This window comes from Liolophura sinensis, chromosome 6, assembly GCF_032854445.1.
Source record: "Liolophura sinensis isolate JHLJ2023 chromosome 6, CUHK_Ljap_v2, whole genome shotgun sequence".
NCBI classification, from domain to species: domain Eukaryota; kingdom Metazoa; phylum Mollusca; class Polyplacophora; order Chitonida; family Chitonidae; genus Liolophura; species Liolophura sinensis.
Genome location: NC_088300.1, coordinates 78,553,946 through 78,574,083, shown reverse-complemented (window position 1 = coordinate 78,574,083; position 20,138 = coordinate 78,553,946). Strand labels below are relative to the sequence as shown.

At 39.9% G+C, this 20,138-nt stretch overlaps 3 protein-coding genes across 4 annotated transcripts in view; 2 read left to right on the top strand and 1 right to left on the bottom strand.

Annotated features, from left to right (window-relative positions):
* Window positions 1-1,462, top strand: part of LOC135467584 (uncharacterized) — a 28,120-nt gene extending 26,658 nt beyond the window's left edge. Inside the window, exon 20 of the mRNA XM_064745357.1 lies at window positions 3-1,462. Within this exon, the coding sequence (XP_064601427.1) occupies window positions 3-50 (48 nt within the window). The 3' untranslated portion in view covers window positions 51-1,462. The remainder of the gene's footprint in view (window positions 1-2) is intronic.
* On the bottom strand, window positions 1,459-19,393 carry LOC135467947 (sideroflexin-1-like). 2 transcript variants are annotated; one of them, XM_064745891.1, is made up of 11 exons: window positions 19,375-19,393; window positions 16,243-16,428; window positions 12,071-12,241; window positions 11,224-11,322; window positions 10,509-10,584; window positions 10,038-10,123; window positions 9,720-9,847; window positions 6,229-6,278; window positions 5,727-5,776; window positions 5,369-5,416; window positions 1,459-4,967 (listed from the first exon to the last, which is right to left on the bottom strand). In XM_064745891.1, exons 2-11 carry the CDS (start codon window positions 16,398-16,400, stop codon window positions 4,871-4,873), a joined length of 963 nt encoding a protein of 320 aa, XP_064601961.1. In that variant the 5' UTR covers window positions 16,401-16,428; window positions 19,375-19,393; the 3' UTR covers window positions 1,459-4,870. The 2 variants fall into 2 exon arrangements, with proteins under 2 accessions (XP_064601961.1, XP_064601960.1); XM_064745890.1 differs by lacking the exon at window positions 19,375-19,393 and adding an exon at window positions 19,054-19,100.
* The window catches only part of LOC135467949 (transmembrane protein 128-like), a 61,184-nt gene continuing 60,243 nt past the window's right edge, over window positions 19,198-20,138 (top strand). Inside the window, exon 1 of the mRNA XM_064745894.1 lies at window positions 19,198-19,293. Coding sequence (XP_064601964.1) covers window positions 19,200-19,293 — 94 coding nt within the window. The 5' untranslated portion in view covers window positions 19,198-19,199. The remainder of the gene's footprint in view (window positions 19,294-20,138) is intronic.

Genomic DNA, 20,138 nt, shown 5'->3' with positions numbered 1-20,138 from the left:
AGAAAATCCAGCGCAGTGTCCTGGGAAAGCCCACGCCTTGGTACGCATGAGAGGGCTTCCACAAGACCCTGCTGCATACACCCAGTGTTAGGAAGATAGGCCCAGTATACAGTCAGTACATGAAATCTGGGTTAGGACAAGTATTATTTATGAAAGTGCTGAACTGTGCTAAGATTATGAATTTAAATATAAATAATTTATTATGTTATAATCAGTAGCTAGGAGATCGCTTGGTCCTACAAGCATGTGGATGTCTGAGTCTACTGTACATACATTTGGTGTTCATGTAAGGTACATGTAAGCCGGATCTTGTAGGTAGAGCAGTATTGTGTGTCTAGGCATAAAATGTACACAACAGTACTGTGTGTCCAGGCATAATATCTACACAGCAGCACTGTGTGTCTAGGCATAAAATGTACACAGAGCACCTGCTACATTTAGATGTATGAAGTGAGTCTGTACTTATGTGTACATTGTAATCTGACTAGCAAAGACTTCAGAGAAACATGGCTATATGTCCTGCTAAATTTGCAGTCACAAGGTGGAGCTTTCTGTCCAATGAGCAGTTGTGTTTTCTTCCAGTGTAGGCTTTCACCAATGATCATTCTTTAAGGTCTGGCTTTTTTGTCCAGTTGTGACCATCGTTGTAATAATCAGCTCCTGAAATTACCCCTCAGTTTCACAGCATTAAGCACTTTTCTTCGCTATTATAATTAATACATGTAGTTTCAGCTGACTGACTTGTTAACTGACAACAGTAAATTGCAGTCATCTCTTGCCATTTCCTACTCTGTGGCCACGGGGAAGGTAGCCACTCTCATGTCAGCAGAACCAATCACCATGGTGACAAAAAGAGTCCTCCTCCTTTTGTAACATTTTCAGGATCCTAAAAGTTTGTTGAAAGTTCATTGTATAATGATAAAATCTTCATAAAAACAAGAGTGTTTTTTCAGTATCCCTTTGCCTTTTTTTCTGATGTTTAACTATGTGCTTCTGTTATCAAGTCCTGATGAATAACCAGGGTGTGAATGTCCTGCTCTTGGCTGAATTCACTGAAGTCACACAATGTTACTTACCTATGTCCACTTATATATATAGACCTCTTTATGTAATAAGGGTGTATTAGTTTAGCAATTATCTGTCTGTGATAATACAACTTCAGTTGTATGTATAGTTAGTAACACAATGTAAATATTTGCCAATTTGAGCTAAGTATTAGGGAGAGTAATATGCCATGGTCAAGCATAGGATGATACTATTTCTTGTAAGTAAATACTTTTGTATTACTGGTAACCCAGGTGTTTCTATTCCTTTCCAATTCACGCACAGTACCAGTTTCCGACCCTGCCAGAATATTAACATATACGTAGAACGGAGATTATATTCACACAGTAAAAGCCGTCTCTCTTGGTCACCTGTTGGCTAACTGTGTACCTGTACCAGGCAGACAGTCTGTAGATGTTGGGGATTCCAGCCTGTGACATGTACACGGACATGTTACCATGAATACTATTAAATTCCTGATGTCAGTGGATTATCTTCAGACTTTGACCAAAAAGGTATGGATTCACGTTCCGATTAGGCCTGATGCATACACTGCCTTGGCTCTCAATTTGAGTTTTCACCCACAGGTGTTTGGCAGTGGTCTACAATCCATCATCCGTGATGGATTTTCTTCAGAACCCCGGACTTTAACACAATAAAGAAGATTACATTTGCTTGTCACCAGGATTGTAATTCAAACTTGGGTTCTAAACTCCGGTCCCAGAAAACAAAACCAAAAAATATAGACAACTACATGTATAAAAGAGACATGAGGAGATAAAAGTTGTATGCCGCAATTCCCTAACCATTTATTCATTATTCACATGGTGTAATGGAGAGAAGTGTTGAGATGAACCACTGATGAGGCTGGTCTTGGTATAATCATGTAGCAATATCTTTTTACATGTATTCACAAAAATGGAAAATACAGAGATCTTCAGATTTCTAACTAGTGTACAGTTAAGTTAATGAAACCTTTTTTGATATCATGGCTTTCACTTAAAGCAACTGCCTGTTGTACATACAGAACTCCAGTATGCCTTCTAATACCAGTGTCAGATTATTGGCTGAACATGAACAGTAAACAGGAGTTTTGATGCAACCTGCACAATATGACTCGCAACTCTGACATCTTTCACCTGCATGTTTATGTGACTGACTTTTAGCACGCATTGCATTAAGATCATTTCAGAGGCTGACTCAACAGATTCCATAAAGATTTAGAATAGATTTAATGATATCTGATAAAAGAGAATACACAACTGTACAATAAACTTGCTTTCACTTCCAGTCTCTATCTTTAGTTCACCTCACACAGGACATTTGACTCTCTAGGCATACATTAGAATAACATTTTAAAAATGCATGGCTAGTTATTTGCACTCACAATCATACGGTTTCGTGAAAAAAGCAACTCCCTTTATGCAAACACAAGCATACATGATTTACCACAACTAACAGCTCATTCAGGTTTTGTAAAACTGTGCACAGTTATGCTCAATCTTCTACTATACCTTGACTAGCGGACTCTGGCAAGTTATTATTACCCGTACTAATAATGCCTGACAGCACTACAAACATCAATGCTAGGGACGGGAGCCTCCAACCAGTTCCTGCTTATAATGCCTGACAGCACTTCAAACATCAATACTAGGGACAAGAGCCTCCAACCAGTCCCTGCTTATAATGCCTGACAGCACTATAAAAATCAATGCTATGGACAACCAGAAAGCACTATGATTATAAAGGTGTGGTCACATGGTGAGAGTGTCGAATCAAACTAGTCATAGACAATTGGACAAACACTTTCACACCAATCACACTGGCTGAATGCAGCTCATGAACAGACTTGTCCTATCTGAATCTGATGAGTCAACAGAACTAAACACATCGCCTGAACACTGCTTTACCTGTGACAACGCTAGACCCAACACAACATGTACAGTGCAGCCTGATTTCAATGAATGTACTTGTAGTGAAGATTAAGACACAAATCTCAGAATTTTTTGCTTAGTTTCTTGCCCCTAGCACTATAAACTATGCAACTGCCCATGGCACAAACAGGTCACATTATGTACCACACAAACAAATGACAACATCCTGGCAGATATCTGCTCAACGTATTCATGGTCAGCAGACAGTCTTAAATTTTATAAACACGTCGACACATGCACATGTGCTATACATACCATTGTACACCTTATTGCTACTCCTGGTAGTACAGTTCAGCCGGATTTCCTAGCAGAAATCATATACATACAGCATTTACAGTGAGTCTGTATGAGAATTCAGATACGTTCATGCAAGACGAGATAGCAGTAAAGTAGGTAAACGGTGTAATACTGATTAATGCACTATATTACATGTACATATTTACACGTCATTATAGAGATCATCAGAGATCCATCATACAAGCTGACGAGATCATAAGCTCACAAGAGCAGCAAAGGCTCACAAAAGAGAACCATAGGCTCACAAGAGAGCACCATAAGCTCACAACGGAGCATCATAAGCTCACAAGAGAGCACCATAGGCTCACAAGAGAGCACCATAAGCTCACAACGGAGCATCATAAGCTCACAAAAAGCTTCAGCTATCATATCTACAAATACATGTACAAATTACAGAATCTGATCAGAGTAGCACTCGTGCACATACATCACTGTATATCTCCGCTTTGCAAAGATACTGTAAAAGTCCAATGAAGCTGCATGACACTTTCAGAGGTAATTAACAATATCTGATGTTGTCTAGAAAGGTATCGGCTATATATCTTTTCGCCTTTTCTGGGATATATGGTCTTGCTGAAAAAAAAAACAATGGAAAGAAAAATGACCAGTTTTAAATATGGTAAGCACTAGGTTTATGGGAGGTTGACAAACCTGCATAACAATATTGAAGTGTGATGTGTAACAATAAAAGTGAGTTTATATCTTTACACTTTATACACACTGATTCAAACATACTAATATTTGACACGCATCAAACTGCTATAAATAACACAAAAATGGGTCTGGAGCAAGATTTACAAGGTACAATGCTGTATCCAGTGTATGTACCATGATAACATACCTGTATGTCTTCATCACACCTGTAGCTTTCTAAAGGGGAGAGAAGGGGGGGGGGGTCGCTTTATGGACCAATCAAAGCCTAAAACTTTCTGAATTAAGGTGGAACTTTGCGTGAATGGTGATGTCTGAACCCTAGAACCCTTCCTTGCTAAGGCCCTGTTCGCTGTGTGCCATTAGGGATACTGTACCAGACACATGTTACGAAAGTGCGTAAGACTGGCCCCAGGTTCAGAAAAACAAAAATTAACAACCGAAACTGGAAAAAGTGAACAGTTACCATCTACTTATTCGTTCAACAGGACAAGAATAATCTTTATCAGATCTTAATAAAATAAAAATATATCTTAATAAGATAAAAATATTAGTACTACTGTAATACTAAAATTGCCTCAAAAGGTTTCATGACAATATCTCAACTTAAGAAATTCTCCGCATGTGTTTAGAAATGTATTAATAAATAAAGATGAAATATAAGTTACATTGCCACAAGAGATTACAGATTGATTCAAAATTAAAAATCACCTTCAATAACCTTGTACATACGAACCAGTATTAGAATTTTTGTACTATATACTAAGAAGTCATGAATGAAAAATTGCATCTATTGTCTCTGTAATGCCTGAGTGTTTTGGGGAAGCAAAGCAACCAGGTAACAATCAAAGGAAGAAAAATGCTGAGTAACATAAAGGATGAATAACTCTTGCTCTGTGCATATTCATGTAGATGGGAATCTCTGTTAGTCCTAGGGTGGTCTCCTACAAGCCTTTGTTGAAGTAGACAGTCAATGGCGAGTTGGGAAGAGCTTGAATTTTCTCCCGAATTTCTGGTTCCAAATGTGACACTGAGATTGAGCTGAAAGTTGAAATGGTTGTCAAACTCATAAAACAAACTTCACCTCATATCAGAGAACCTAATGTCAGCTACTTGTCACTGTTTTTCAATGTATACTTATTCAACAAATATCTTACAATTTATAACAATATTTTTTTCACATTATTTCTTACCTCACACACATGTACTACATATACAAGAGTTGGTTTCACATTTTATGAACTAAAAATGCTATGACAAATCTTAGCTATAAAATATGGCTGCAATAACAAACCACAATAATCAACAAATCTGATCAAACCAACATGAAAGTTCATCAAAAACTCACCTTTTCTGAGGGAAAATTTGTCAACAACTCACCTTTTCTGAGGGAAAGTTATCAAAAACTCACCTTTTCTGAGGGAAAGTTATCAAAAACTTACCTTTTCTGAGGGAAAAGTGCACAGCACAAGGGCGTGGCGAAAACCAGGCTGAAAAAATACACATATAAGTGATAGAATTGATTACAAAGTATGATTACCAAGGAGATCATTGTTCTGTGAATTGAAAGTCAGGACCATAGCATACTGTATTCCATCTGAAGGAAGTTAAAAAAAAAGAACAACTGGTTATAACAATTCTAATAATAACAATGTTAGTACAGCATTATTTACTACATTACAGAAGCCCTACATGAAACTAACAAACATGATCATGGTTATAACAATTCTAATAATAACAATGTTAGTATAGCATTATTTACTACATTACAGAAGGAAGGACAAAATTGCTCATACTTACAAAAGTCCCACAAGGCCAACTTGAATTGGAGCATTCATCCATGGGTATTTCTGAAGAAATCAGACATGAAACACTTCAAGGTGAAGTAAACCAAACCCAAGATTAGTTTACTTTTGTCACAGCGATCCTCCAGCTATTTTGGGTGGAGACATCAGGGAAAAGTCAAGCATGGAAGACATGGCAAAGTTAAGCGCACAAGCCACTGCGAAGTCAAGCGAAGTAGGCAGGGAAAAGTCAAGCAGAGCAGGCAAGGAAAAGTCAAGCGAAGAAGGCAGGGAAAAGTCAAGCGGAGAAGGAAGGGAAAAGTCATGCAGAGATGGCAGGGAAGAGCCAAGAAGAGAAGCCAGGGCAGACGGAAAGAGTACTTGGCCCCTTTCACAAAATGTTTACAATGCACATCACTTTACAGTTTTACAAACTAGACAAGTCATTTTCCAAAAGATTTGTCAGATATACAACTTTACAGTATGAATGAATTCCCATTCATAACTTCATAACTCACCATCAAGAAAGATTTCTTCTCCAAACTCTGCATTATTATAGGAGGAATCACTGGAAGAAAGGAAAGAAGCATGAATATTAAAGGAAGAAGACCCATCTGTTGTTAACTTGTAACCTGGATAGTACACACAAGGAAGAAGGTCCATCTATTGTCAGCTTGTAACCTAGACAGTAGAGAAAAGGAAAAAGGCCCATCTATTGTCAACTTGTAACCTGGATAGTAGACAAAGGAAAGAAGGTCCATCTATTGTTAACTTGTAACCTGGACAGTAGACACAAGGAAGAAAACCCATCTATTGTCAACTTGTAACCTGGAAAGTAGACACAAGGAAGAAGGTTCATCTATTGTTAACTTGTAACCTGGACAGTAGACACAAGGAAGAAGACCCATCTATTGTCAACTTGTAACCTGGAAAGTAGACACAAGGAAAAAAGGTCCATCTATCCGTTGTTAACTTGTAACCTGGATAGTAGACACAAGGAAGAAGGTCCATCTGTTGTTAACTTGTAACCTGGACAGTAGACACAAGGAAGAAGACCCATCTGTTGTTAACTTGTAACCTGGATAGTAGACAAAAGGAAGAAGACCCATCTATTGTCAACTTATAACCTGGAAAGTAGACACAAGGAAAGAAGGTCCATCTGTTGTTAACTTGTAACCTGGACAGTAGACAAAGGAAAGAAGGTCCATCTATTGTTAACTTGCAACCTGGATAGTAGACAAAGGAAAGAAGGTCCATCTATTGTTAACTTGTAACCTGGACAGTAGACACAAGGAAGAAGGTCCATCTATTGTTAACTTGTAACCTGGATAGTAGACAAAGGAAAGAAGGTCCATCTATTGTTAACTTGTAACCTGGATAGTAGACAAAAGGAAGAAGGTCCATCTGTTGTTAACTTGTAACCTGGATAGTAGACACAAGGAATAAAACCCATCTGTTGTCAACTTGTAACCTGGATAGTAAACAAAGGGAAGAAAGTCCATCTATTGTTAACTTTTAACCTGGATAGTAGACACAAGGAATAAAATCCATCTGTAGTTAACTTGTAACCTGGATAGTAGACACAAGGAAGAAAACCCATCTGTAGTCAACTTGTAACCTGGATAGTAGACAAGAGGAAGAGAACCCATCTATTGTTAACTTGTAACCTGGATAATAGACAAAAGGAACAAGGTTCATCTGTAGTCAACTTATAACCTGGACTTCAAATTCCCATGCTTTGTGAAGCCCAACATTCATCTAGGCTACTTAGTGTAAAGAAAAGCCTGATTTTCCAGGCTTTTTGGGTGTTGAAGAATTTACTTTCAAATTCCAGGCTTTTCAAGGCACCATGTGAGCCCTGCCCACGGACCATAACAGAACAAAACGGACAGGTCAGAATTACTGGTGTTTAACACCATAACAAGAACAGCCATGGTCAGTTTTATAGGTGAAGTAAACCATGTCCATTTGGCAAGGAACAGACAAAGTTTCTCATGTGAAACAAACTTCCTCACATGTGGAGCAGATATCCTCATTTGAAGGCCAGCTACAGTGACATACTGGTGGACAGCAAATCATTTCTCAGAAGGGGTCCTCCTCAATCACTCAGGAACCTCCCCCAATGCTGTCTCTGTGAGTTCAAGTCCAGCTCATCTGGCTTCCTCTCCGGCCATGGGAAGTGGGAAGGTCTGTCAGCAACCTGCAGATGGCCGATGGTTTCTCCTGGGCTCTGCCTGCCTTTCTCCCACCATAATGCTGGCTGCTGTCTTATGAGTGAAATATTCTTAAGTCTGGCGTAAAACACCCATCAAATAAATACATAAATAAATAGATCTCTCAGGAACTTCATGTAAGAAGATCTTAATGCCTTCATGGTGCTGATGACTGACAACCAGAACACGGCAAAAACAGGAAGTGAGAGAAGCTGAAAAAGTTCAAAATTTCTAATGAAATTTTCAGAATAAACCATTTCATGCTGTGTGTTCGAGCCAGGATCCACCACTGACACCATGAAACTGACATGTATGTGTAAGACTGCTGTTATGATCTATTGTAGTGTTAATCATGGTAAATTTCATTACTCTGAATATGAAAAGTTAAATGAAAGCCATTAACATTTGCACAACTGCTGTTTTCAAACACGCTCACTCATGTTCCTTTCACTTAAATCTTTTCATTCGTGCCACTTACATGGATTTTGTGTACAGAATATGTACATTGTTTAAACAATGTGCGTGAACAAACTGATCAACAGAAGCATTACAACCATAACTATTATGATGTTCCAAAGTCAAAGGGCAAAAGGCCATGATATTTTAAATGATTAATTTACTGAAACTTTTTTGATCTCTGACACAAACTTTGGTACGCATGGTCGTTGTAGGTAGTTTTGTTATTTTGTGCGTGTCATTGGTCCACTCTAGTACCCTTGCACGACACCTCTTGAAATCACTCGGATTATTATTATTATTATTACTCTCAGACAACTGGTACTATTGCACTATCTCGAAAACCGGTAAAGGTAGAAAAACCAAGTCGTAATGAGGAACGCACAAAGCAAGTTTTGACGTTTTGTGCTCTTTTAGGAGTCCCATGATTCGCATGAATTAAATCACAGCCATTTTGAATTTTATTGATAAGCTAAAAATTTCGTCTCCAAAACAGCTAAACCTATCGAGAAAGATAAACTTTTTGTTTACAGTTTTTAGGCGCATCACCCTACCCATATTGTAAAAATCTTTTAGTTTGATATGCAAATAATGCCAAAAACTAACCTATGAACTTGGCTCAAAAGTAGATCAATTTTTAAAACTGCTTAAAAACAAACACACCACCTAGTGACCTTAGATGTCACAATTACAAATCTGCAAGAATTATTTCTGTACTTTGTGTTGCCTTCCTGTTATGACCAAAAAACCAACAAAAATTTGACAAACCGTCCTTTGTAACTAACATGTGAGCTTCCGGCTAGACTGCATGAAACAATGCAAGGAACAGGCATCAACTCTGCAACCATGTATTCTTTCTGTCTTTTGTCCATGGCTATCAGCAGAAGACTACACTAGTCTTCACTACTTGGCCAATTGTAAATAAGGCAGTCTTGGGTTCAAATCCGTACATTCTTTTCCATTTTTTTCGTGTTTTTTCCTGTTATCATGACCTTTGTAGTCATAAGGCTACCAGAGGTGGTAAAAGACCAGTAGCTTGGACCCTGGCAAAGCTGTTGGACAACAGCTGTAAGTTTAATTTATAACTGATGTTTGGCCAGCAATATCTGAATTTTAATTTTATATGTATTTTGGGGGCGGGGGTAAAGAAGAACAAAAACATTATGAGCTATGACACAAAGCCACAAAAACATTTTTGAGACTTTAAACTGTCATCGCAAAAAAGTGCCACTGTATTAAAGTTTGTTCAGTTTTACAACCTTCATTAATCTCTCCAAGATTCTCCAGTTAATACCAGGTTTAGAGGCTAACTCATGCAGATAATAACAAATGTAACTTACTCATTCCTGGTGTTGCCATGGCAATACGTGAAAACACAACCTGACCAATAGCTTTGGAGGCAGCTTTTGTAGAATTTCCTAATCTGTTACCATTTTCATCAAATACTGGAATGCCTTCAGTCAGTTCTCTGTAGTTAAAACGTGAGAAAAATGAAATGGAAGTAGTCAACTTAAATATATACATGTATTTCAAACAAACAGAATATTACTAACATGACCATGGTTATCTGTTTCATAAACCGTACTTAATTTTGACTTTATATTCATTTTTATTTTCCACTACTTGCCATTCTTCTACAAGTACTTAGTATTTCTTACCTGCTCCTCATGAATGGAATATTGATACAATTTGCAGCAGCTACAGCAGTGAAAGGGACAAATCTAGCTAAAATTGGGGGGAATTTCTGAAAACACAAGTAAAGGCAAATATCACTATAGGCTTCCTCATTAGACACTGACAGACTCTGACTAGACAACATATAGTAGCCATATTTGTTCTTATTATTAAAGTTTTGTGAAATCGAAACAAAATTATTTATTACAACTATTTTGTACTTCAGAGTTTTTAGTTAAAATATTAATTTTCATGGACTTATTTTATTCTGTCCAAAAAACAACAATAAATGTTGTATTGTATAGTTGAGGATAAAATTTAACGTGTACACAATAATACAATTATTTCATCTGAACTCAATAATACAAATTCACAGCAGACATGACAGACCCATCTGGCATACGTTCCTCGTTAAGTTACAGGTGACTATTACATGTATGTATTTTGAAGCTCACCTTAATCATACTGTTTATACCCAGGGCTGTGCCCACAGCTCCACTCGTAGCCAAAACATACGACATTCCCAGCTGTCTGTCAGAAGAACAATATCAACAGAATTCCAAACACGGGCAAGAATATGACAACATACAGCACCCAAGTAATATATGACACATGGAAACAACACAGCACATGGCCAGCTACATTATCTACATGAATATTCCATACTTGTGAAAAATAGGAGTTCCTTTTTTATTTTTATCACATATTTAATACTTTCTCAGGGATTGTTTGAAAAGAATGCCCAGACCACATCCACTTGTTACACACATAGCCCATTTCTTTTAAGGAGTACCCTCATTTATCAACTCACTTGTAAAAAAACTTGCATGGATGTAAATTTTCTCTTCGTAAAATTTGATTTCCAAAACAAAATTTCACACACTGATTTTCAACCTCGTAAACACAAAATATGTACATGACGCAAATCCTGCTAACACACACAAAACTTGAGGAACAGGAACTGTGAGCAACCGAAAATGTTTTGGTACGTTTACAGAGTAGCGCACCACAGCTACATGTACTCAATGTAGACAGGAGACTGAAAATATAGCAAAACATGTCACATTTGTATATAAACATTTCTTTCTGTTTGGGAGCCAGATTGATAAGTACTGCCGTCATTGTTTTATTGCAGAACTCTAATGAGACTTACAGCGAGGTGTTGCTTACCTCACAGGTATAGGCGAGTCGCCACTTCTGTTGGTGTAGTTGACAACAGCATTGAATGACTGGTTTATCCATTGCCAGAATATAACCTGAGGGGTAGTTCTGTAAACAAACACAGAGTCTGAGGAGTCATACTGTAAACATCAATCAAATTACTGCGCATTCTATCAGAACCAAAAATGCACACTGATTACTGAAGTTTGAACCTTCATATTTTGACTTTGCTGCGAATATACTTACCTGGCATTTTCCCGTTGAATACATGTGTATATACTCATGGGGAAAAAATAGATTTATTTGGTTGGTGTTTTACGCTATACCCAATAATATGCTGACAGCCAGCATTACGGTGAGAGGAAACCACACAGAGCCAAAGGGAAACCCATCGCCATCCACAGATTGCAGTCAGACCTTCCCATGTCAGGAAAAGTAATGATACCATTGTACCCCAAATCACAGATCTATTTGACATGCAGTATTCTACTTTATACAATGATTGATTGTTGTTTAATGCTGTACTCAGGAACATTTCAGCTGCATGTTGTTGTTTAATGCTGTACTCAGGAACATTTCAGCTGCATGCTGTTGTTTAATGCTGTACTCAGGAACATTTCAGCTGCATGTTGTTGTTTAATGCTGTACTCAGGAACATTTCAGCTGCATGTTGTTGTTTAATGCTGTACTCAGGAACATTTCAGCTGCATGTATTTGACAGCAGTTAGGTTTATGGGTGGAGGAAACCAGAACGTCCAAAAATAAACAACCAAGCTTTACCATCGAAGCAAGTGAGTTCCTTTTTTAATAATTTTTAAATTTTTCAATGACAATGTTGATGGAGATTTGCACCCACTTGTAGAAGGTCATCATACAGCCTGTGATGGTCATATTCATGGGAACCTGAGCAGACATCCGACCAATCAGAAACATCTTCTCCTTAGTGTCAGGATGAAATGCCGAGTCGTACAGGTGTTTAGCTCTCCAGATCTCGTCATCTGTCAGGTGTGACAGCTTCTCTCCAGCTCTATAATACACAAAACATCAAGCAGTTACAGAACAGATACCACATACAGGTACTTTGCCACCACAAACTTATTTAGAAAAGTAATGCAACAGTAAAATGTAATAGGTAAAGGTCTACATATTACACACAACTTCAAATACATCATACTTAACACTTGTACTTCACTTACAGTATGTGGGCATTGTACCCTGTAATGCTCCACCCTGGACTTGTGGTGTCACACCCTCCTGTAATTCTCCACTACAGACTTATGGTGTCAGACCCACATAAAACACTCGATCCACTATGCACCATGGTGTTGTATCCACCCATAACAGTCCATTATGAACTTATAGTGTCAGATCTACCTGTAATTCTCCACTACAAACTTATGGTGTCAGACCCGCATGTAACACTCGATCCACTATGCACTATGGTGTTATATCCACCTGTAACAGTCCATCATGAACTTGTGGTGTCAGACCTACCTGTAATTCTCCACTACAGACTTGTGGTGTCAGACACACCTGTAATGCCCTACTGTTGACTTCTGGTGTCCTACCCCTGCCCACCTGTAACACTCCAATATAAACATTTAGTGTCAGGACCTACCTGTAACGCTCTACTATTGATCAGTGGTGTCAGACCCACCTGTAACTCTCCACTATTGACTTGTGGCATTAGACCCACCTGTAACACTCCACAATGGACTTGTGTGTCAGACCCACCTGTAACTCTCCAATACTGACTTGTGACATTAGATCCACCTGTAACACTCCAATATGGATTTGTGGTGTCAGACCCTGTAATGCTTCACTATGGACTTATGGTGTCAGGCCAACCTGTAATGCTCCAATATGGATTTGTGGTGTCGGACCCACCTGTAATGCTCCACTATGGACATATGGTGTCAGACCCACCTGTAATGCTCCACTATGGATTTGTGGTGTCAGACCCACCTGTAATGCTCCACAATAGACATACGGTGTCAGACCCACCTGTAACGCTCCACTATGGACTTGTGGTGTCAGACCCACCTGTAACACTCCACTATGGACTTGTGGTATCTGGCCCACCTGTAACGCTCCACTATGGATTTGTGGTGTCAGACCCACCTGTAATGCTCCACTATGGACTTATGGTGTCAGACCCACCTGTAACACTTCACTATAGACTTATGGTGTCAGACCCACCTGTAACTCTCCACTATGGACTTATGGCGTCAGACCCACATGTAACACTCCACTATGGACTTGTGGTGTCAGACCCACCTGTAATGTTCCACTATGGATTTGTGGTGTCAGACCCACCTGTAATGCTCCACTATGGATTTGTGGTGTCAGACCCACCTGCAACGCTCCACTATCGACATATGGAGTCAGGCCCACCTGTAATGCTCCACAATGGATTTGTGATGTCAGACCCACCTGTAATGCTCCACTATGGACTAATGGTGTCAGACCCATCTGTAACTCTCCACTATGGACTTGTGGTGTCAGACTCACCTGTAACGCTCCACTATGGACTTGTGGTGTCAGACCCACCTGTAATGCTCCACTATGGATTTGTGGTGTCAGACCCACCTGTAATGCTCCACTATGGATTTGTGGTGTCAGACCCACCTGCAATGCTTTATTATGGACTAATGGTGTCAGACCCATCTGTAACACTCCACTATGGACTTGTGGTGTCAGACTCATCTGTAACTCTCCACTACAGGCTTATGGTGTCAGACCCACATGTAACGCTCCATCCACTATGCACTATGGTGTTATATCCACCTGTAACACTCCACTATGGGCTTGTGGTATCAGACCTACCTGTAATTCTCCACTACAGACTTATGGTGTCAGACCCGCATGTAACACTTGATCCACTATGCACTATGGTGTTATATCCACCTGTAACAGTCCATTATGAACTTGTGGTGTCAGACCTACCTGTAATTCTCCACTACAACTTGTGGTGTCAGACACACCTGTAATGCCCCACTATTGACTTCTGGTGTCCTACCCCTACCCACCTGTAACACTCTAATATAAACATTTAGTGTCAGACCCACCTGTAATGCTCTACTATTGACCAGTGGTGTCAGACCCACCTGTGATGCTCCACAATGGATTTGTGATGTCAGACCCACCTGTAACACTCCACTATGGACTAATGGTGTCAGACCCATCTGTAACACTCCACTATGGGCTTGTGGTGTCAGACACACCTGTAACGCTCCACTATGGACTTGTGGTGTCAGACCCACATGTAACACTCCACTATGAACTTATGGTGTCAGACCCACCTGTAACGCTCCACAATGGACTTGTGGCCTCAGACTCACCTGTAACGCTCCACTATGGACTTGTGGTGTCAGACCTACCTGTAACGCTCCACTATGGATTTGTGGTGTCAGACCCACCTGTAACGCTCCACTATGGACTTATGGTGTCAGACCCACTTGTAACGCTCCACAATGGATTTGTGGTGTCAGACCCACCTGTAACGCTCCACTATGGACTGATGGTGTCAGACCCACCTGTAATGCTCCACTATGGACTTGTGGTGTCAGACTCATCTGTAACTCTCCACTACAGGCTTATGGTGTCAGACCCACATGTAACGCTCCATCCACTATGCACTATGGTGTTATATCCACCTGTAACACTCCACTATGGGCTTGTGGTATCAGACCTATCTGTAATTCTCCACTACAGGCTTATGGTGTCAGACCCACATGTAACACTCGATCCACTATGCACTATGGTGTTATATCCACCTGTAACAGTCCATTATGAACTTGTGGTGTCAGACCTACCTGTAATTCTCCACTACAACTTGTGGTGTCAGACACACCTGTAATGCCCCACTATTGACTTCTGGTGTCCTAACCCTACCCACCTGTAACACTCTAATATAAACATTTAGTGTCAGACCCACCTGTAACGCTCTACTATTGACCAGTGGTGTCAGACCCACCTGTAACTCTCCACTATTGACTTGTGGCATTAGACCCACCTGTAACACTCCACTATGGACTTGTGTGTCAGACCCACCTGTAACACTCCAATATGGATTTGTGGTGTCAGGCCCACCTGTAATCTTCCACTATGGACTTATGGTGTCAGACCCACCTGTAACGCTCCACTATGGATTTGTGGTGTCAGACCCACCTGTAACGCTCCACTATGGACTTATGGTGTCAGACCCACCTGTAATGCTCCACAATGGATTTGTGATGTCAGACCCACCTGTAATGCTCCACTATGGACTTGTGGTGTCACACCCACCTGCAATGCTCCACTATGGACTTGTGGTGTCAGACCCATCTGTAATGCTCCACTATGGATTTGTGGTGTCAGACCCACCTGTAACGCTCCACAATGGACTTATGGTGTCAGACCCACCTGTAACGCTCCACAATGGACTTGTGGCGTCAGACTCACCTGTAACGCTCCACTATGGACTTGTGGTGTCAGACCTACCTGTAACGCTCCACTATGGATTTGTGGTGTCAGACCCACCTGTAACGCTCCACTATGGACTTATGGTGTCAGACCCACTTGTAACGCTCCACAATGGATTTGTGGTGTTATACCCACCTGTAACACTCCACTATGGACTGATGGTGTCAGACCCACCTGTAACGCTCCACTATGGATCTGTGGTGTCGGACCCACCTGTAACGCTCCACTATGGACATATGGAGTCAGACCCACCTGTAATGCTCCACAATGGATTTGTGATGTCAGACCCACCTGTAATGCTCTACTATGGACTTGTGGTGTCAGACTCACCTGTAACGCTCCACTATGGACTTGTGGTGTCAGACCCACCTGTAATGCTCCACTATGGATTTGTGCTGTCAGACCCACCTGTAACGCTCCACTATCGACATATGGTGTCAGACCCACCTGTAATGCTCTACTATGGATTTGTGATGTCAGACCCACCTGTAACACTCCACTGTGGACTAATGGTGTCAGACCCATCTGTAACTCTCCACTATGGGCTTATGGTGTCAGACCCACCTGTAACGCTCCACTATGGACTTGGCCTCATCCAGCTTTGATCCAGACACAAACAGGTTCAGAGGGTTAGTTGTGATGAAGAAATGTTTGGCACGGCCTTCAAATGTCCCCTGATCATAACGAGGTTGATCAAGATTAATACGCTGAGAAGACGCCATATTCCCTGATTATTTCCTGGACCGTTTACTGTAAGTAAAGAATGAGAGCAAACCAAATAAGGATATTTATACACTCATATGACCAGGATACATTTTCTCCATGCAGTTACAACAGAAAGATCACATCACTCCACAATGGCAAAGTAAATAGCCACTTAGTGGCCCATAGCACTATGGGCTCACATTCATTGTTAGACAAATTTGTTGTACTTTAATTGAAGAACAGTTAAAAAATATGTCACAAAAAGTATGTCATCATGAAAAATGATTAGAACACATGTTCATCGCAACATCTTTTTCATTTTGTAACTTCACTACATAGGCTATATCCAGATTATGCTGGCTTCCTCTCTGGCCATGCATGGGAAGGTCTATCAGCAACCTGCAGATGGTCGTGGATTCCCCCAGGCTCTCCTTAGTTTCCTCCCACCATAATGTGGCTGCCATCATATCAGTGAAATATTCTTGAGTACAGCATAAAACACCAATCAAGTAAAAAAATAAATATTAACTATAAGACATAATGTGTTCTTTCTCTAGATATAGGTGTCATCATTCAGTAATACACAGGTAACGTTGTTAGTTGTCTGATGATGAAACAAGCATCTGTACAGCTCCTAGTACATGTTTTCATCTTAATACATTTTCCTTCATACAAGCACGTGTGTGACCCACCTATACACCTGTACCTGTAAGCTATCAAATAAAGTCACCAGCTGTCACCCTGACTGAGAGCCTGCCACCTGCTGACTGACTATAGTTATCTCCCCTGAACACAATCTACAGAAAGTAGTGTGATAACATATACACAAACCTACATATACACAAAATGTTACATGTACATTATCAACCCATGACAATGTTCCACCTTGTGCCTGCTGTACACGATGAGGTACATCTACATGTCAGGGCTGTGCTCTTGTAGTTCTGACTATAACCTCATGATGAGTCTCAACCTTCAAGGTCTCTGAGTCAATATAACCACTCACTGAAGAATCTCTCTACTGCTATAAATTTCATCCAGAATTGAAATGAAATGGAGTAAGACGCTGCTCACAATTAGTGCGTTCTCCAGTCATACTTAAATACCACAGTCTTAAGCTGCGAAACTGAGTCGCCATTTCTACACTACTATCATGTCCAATCTTTTCCATGACACAACCACTCCCATTATCATCATATCCCTCCTTCTTTGCAGACATCAGACGAGATGTGTTTGATGTGAAAATGAAAAAGTGTTATTTTAATGAGTGTGGCACACTGTATAGCCTACAACCTCTAAAACTCAGCTACGACATCGGTCACCACCTATAATTTTAGTGATTATTTTCTTGATACATGCAGATTTCAATTGTTCTAAATGTCATATAATCAGAGACCACCTAATTTTTTCATATTAGGACTATTTATACATATGATATGTAAATATATCAAAACAGGGCATCCTACTCTATTCTTAATAGTTATTCATGGAATAATATTATTAACACAAACCAGGAGTCAGACTTCTACATGTTTATAACAAACCTAAAATCTGATCTCCTGCAACAGATGTTATTTATGTAGAGTTGGCTCACTACCACATATGGATCATTTGCACTATATGATTAGCAATTACTGTCATCATTATAAGTTAATAACAACGTTGGGATATAGCAAGCTGTGTGGAGCTTTATTCCCGCCAATACTGTCCTATATCGAAACACCTCTGTATGATATATATGGTTTTTCGTATATAAAAAAATCATTCAATCAAACAATTTACATTTGGTTGTTGTTTACAGCATACTGTACAGTACTCAACAAGTTTTCACTTACAAGCATCTGACGTTTGCAGAGAGTTTTATGGGTGAAGGAAACCACAGGGGCCAGAGTAGCAACTCGATGGCATGTTACTGGTGAAGTGTTCATATTGATACCTGACATATTTCGGCGTAAATCTTGAAAATGTCCTTATCCAATAAAATTGAACCCGGCCATACAGGGCGACCTATACTGACTTGCAAGCACCGTAACCCTGTGGCCATACCCCGGCCCCCAACAAAGCACCCCCAGCCAACACACACTTTACTTGATTTTATCAGAGAATGATACACTATATATTTGCTTATGCTAAGGTGTATGCAGACCTATACATAATAGCCTCAGATATATCCCACCTAGTCTGAAAATGAACATGCAAACTAATAACTGAAACTGTCAGCTTATTCATCATAAATCTTACCTTTACTAATTACATGTAAATGGCAGATGTTGTAGTAATACAATGAACACCACAGCTGGTTCTACCAGAAATAATTCTGAAACTCATACATGTACTTCGAGATGTTGTAAAATATTGTGAGTAAACTCCAGACTCCTTTGAATAAACTTTTAGGTCTGGATATGATGTAATAATTATTCAGCCATACTAGATATTATATAACATTTTCATAACTATATTTCGTTGGCAACTGTGCTTGCTGTAGACTACCTACATGCTGGGTGTCTCTTAATCGTGAGATTAACACTTGATCGCAGGCCATTGACAAAAGTATAAAAGTGGTTGTCGACAGAGATGTATCAATATACGGATTCAGTATCAAAATATGGCCTATATGCACATTGCTGATTATTCTCAGATAAAAACGAGAATCCTTGAAACATAACTGACCTCTATTTTCTGCCCTCAGCTTTTCACGTCACAATCCTGCCTCAACGTGCGACCTAAAACTAGGTCACAAGTGGTGTGAGAAACGTCAATTTTCACTTGATTCCATTGGTTAAAATTCTCAGCCGTCATTCAAGGAATGTTTTAAGATGGCGGCTAGCGACGGCGGTGATTATCAAAATGAACTCCACAGACGAGTTCAGCACAAGATTGCAGGTCATTACCTCAAAGCAATGCAGCCAGGTAACTAAGTGACTAATATAATGTGCAAGTTAAACATATGCTTTGCCTGATCAACTTATTAGCTGAATAAGTCAGACCCACCTTTCTTCCTGTCTGTCACAAAACAACAACAACGACGACGCTATACACCACACAACTGGCAGGATAGCTCAATCTTGTCTGGCAGCCAATAGAAGTGAAGTATTACGGCACACCCCCGACACACCTGTTTCATCAGATCGTGTTTTGACTATCTGCCAACGAATAGCCCACTCTGCCCTTTACAGAATGCTTCAGCGTCTTAGCCTATGCAAGCGTATTTACCAGTTCAGCAGTGCTAACTTGATCTCCAGGCTATGTTTGTTGCATCAGGACTAATGTCAGAATTGTTGTCCTCAAAGTTAATGGGAACCATTTCGAGTCAAGCCAACTGAACTTCTAAAACTGTAGATACATACTGTAGTCTAACGCTTATTACTAGTGGTTACATAGATGTATCCACTTGCATTTCATTCATTTAGACACATAAGATCCATGTTCTAAGTTGGAAGTGGAATTTGGAGATCACAATCCACCACCCCTAACCCCCCCCCCCCCCCCACCCAAGACACTGGCACTGCTTGTGGCGCCTTAGTGATGAAAAGCATTCAGTGATTCTCTTGTGCTTATATTTGCACTTTCATTGCACATTCCTTGAAGACCACTCGTCTTCTAACAATGTGGTGCTCCTATAGATTTTATAGACCATAAAACTGATAAAGTGGAACTTCTTTAGTATGGTTTATTAAAGCTAAAACTGTAAAATCAGCAATCTTGTTAAATCCTTGGCTTGACGCACAGTGTAAAGAAGAAAAAAGATATACCAA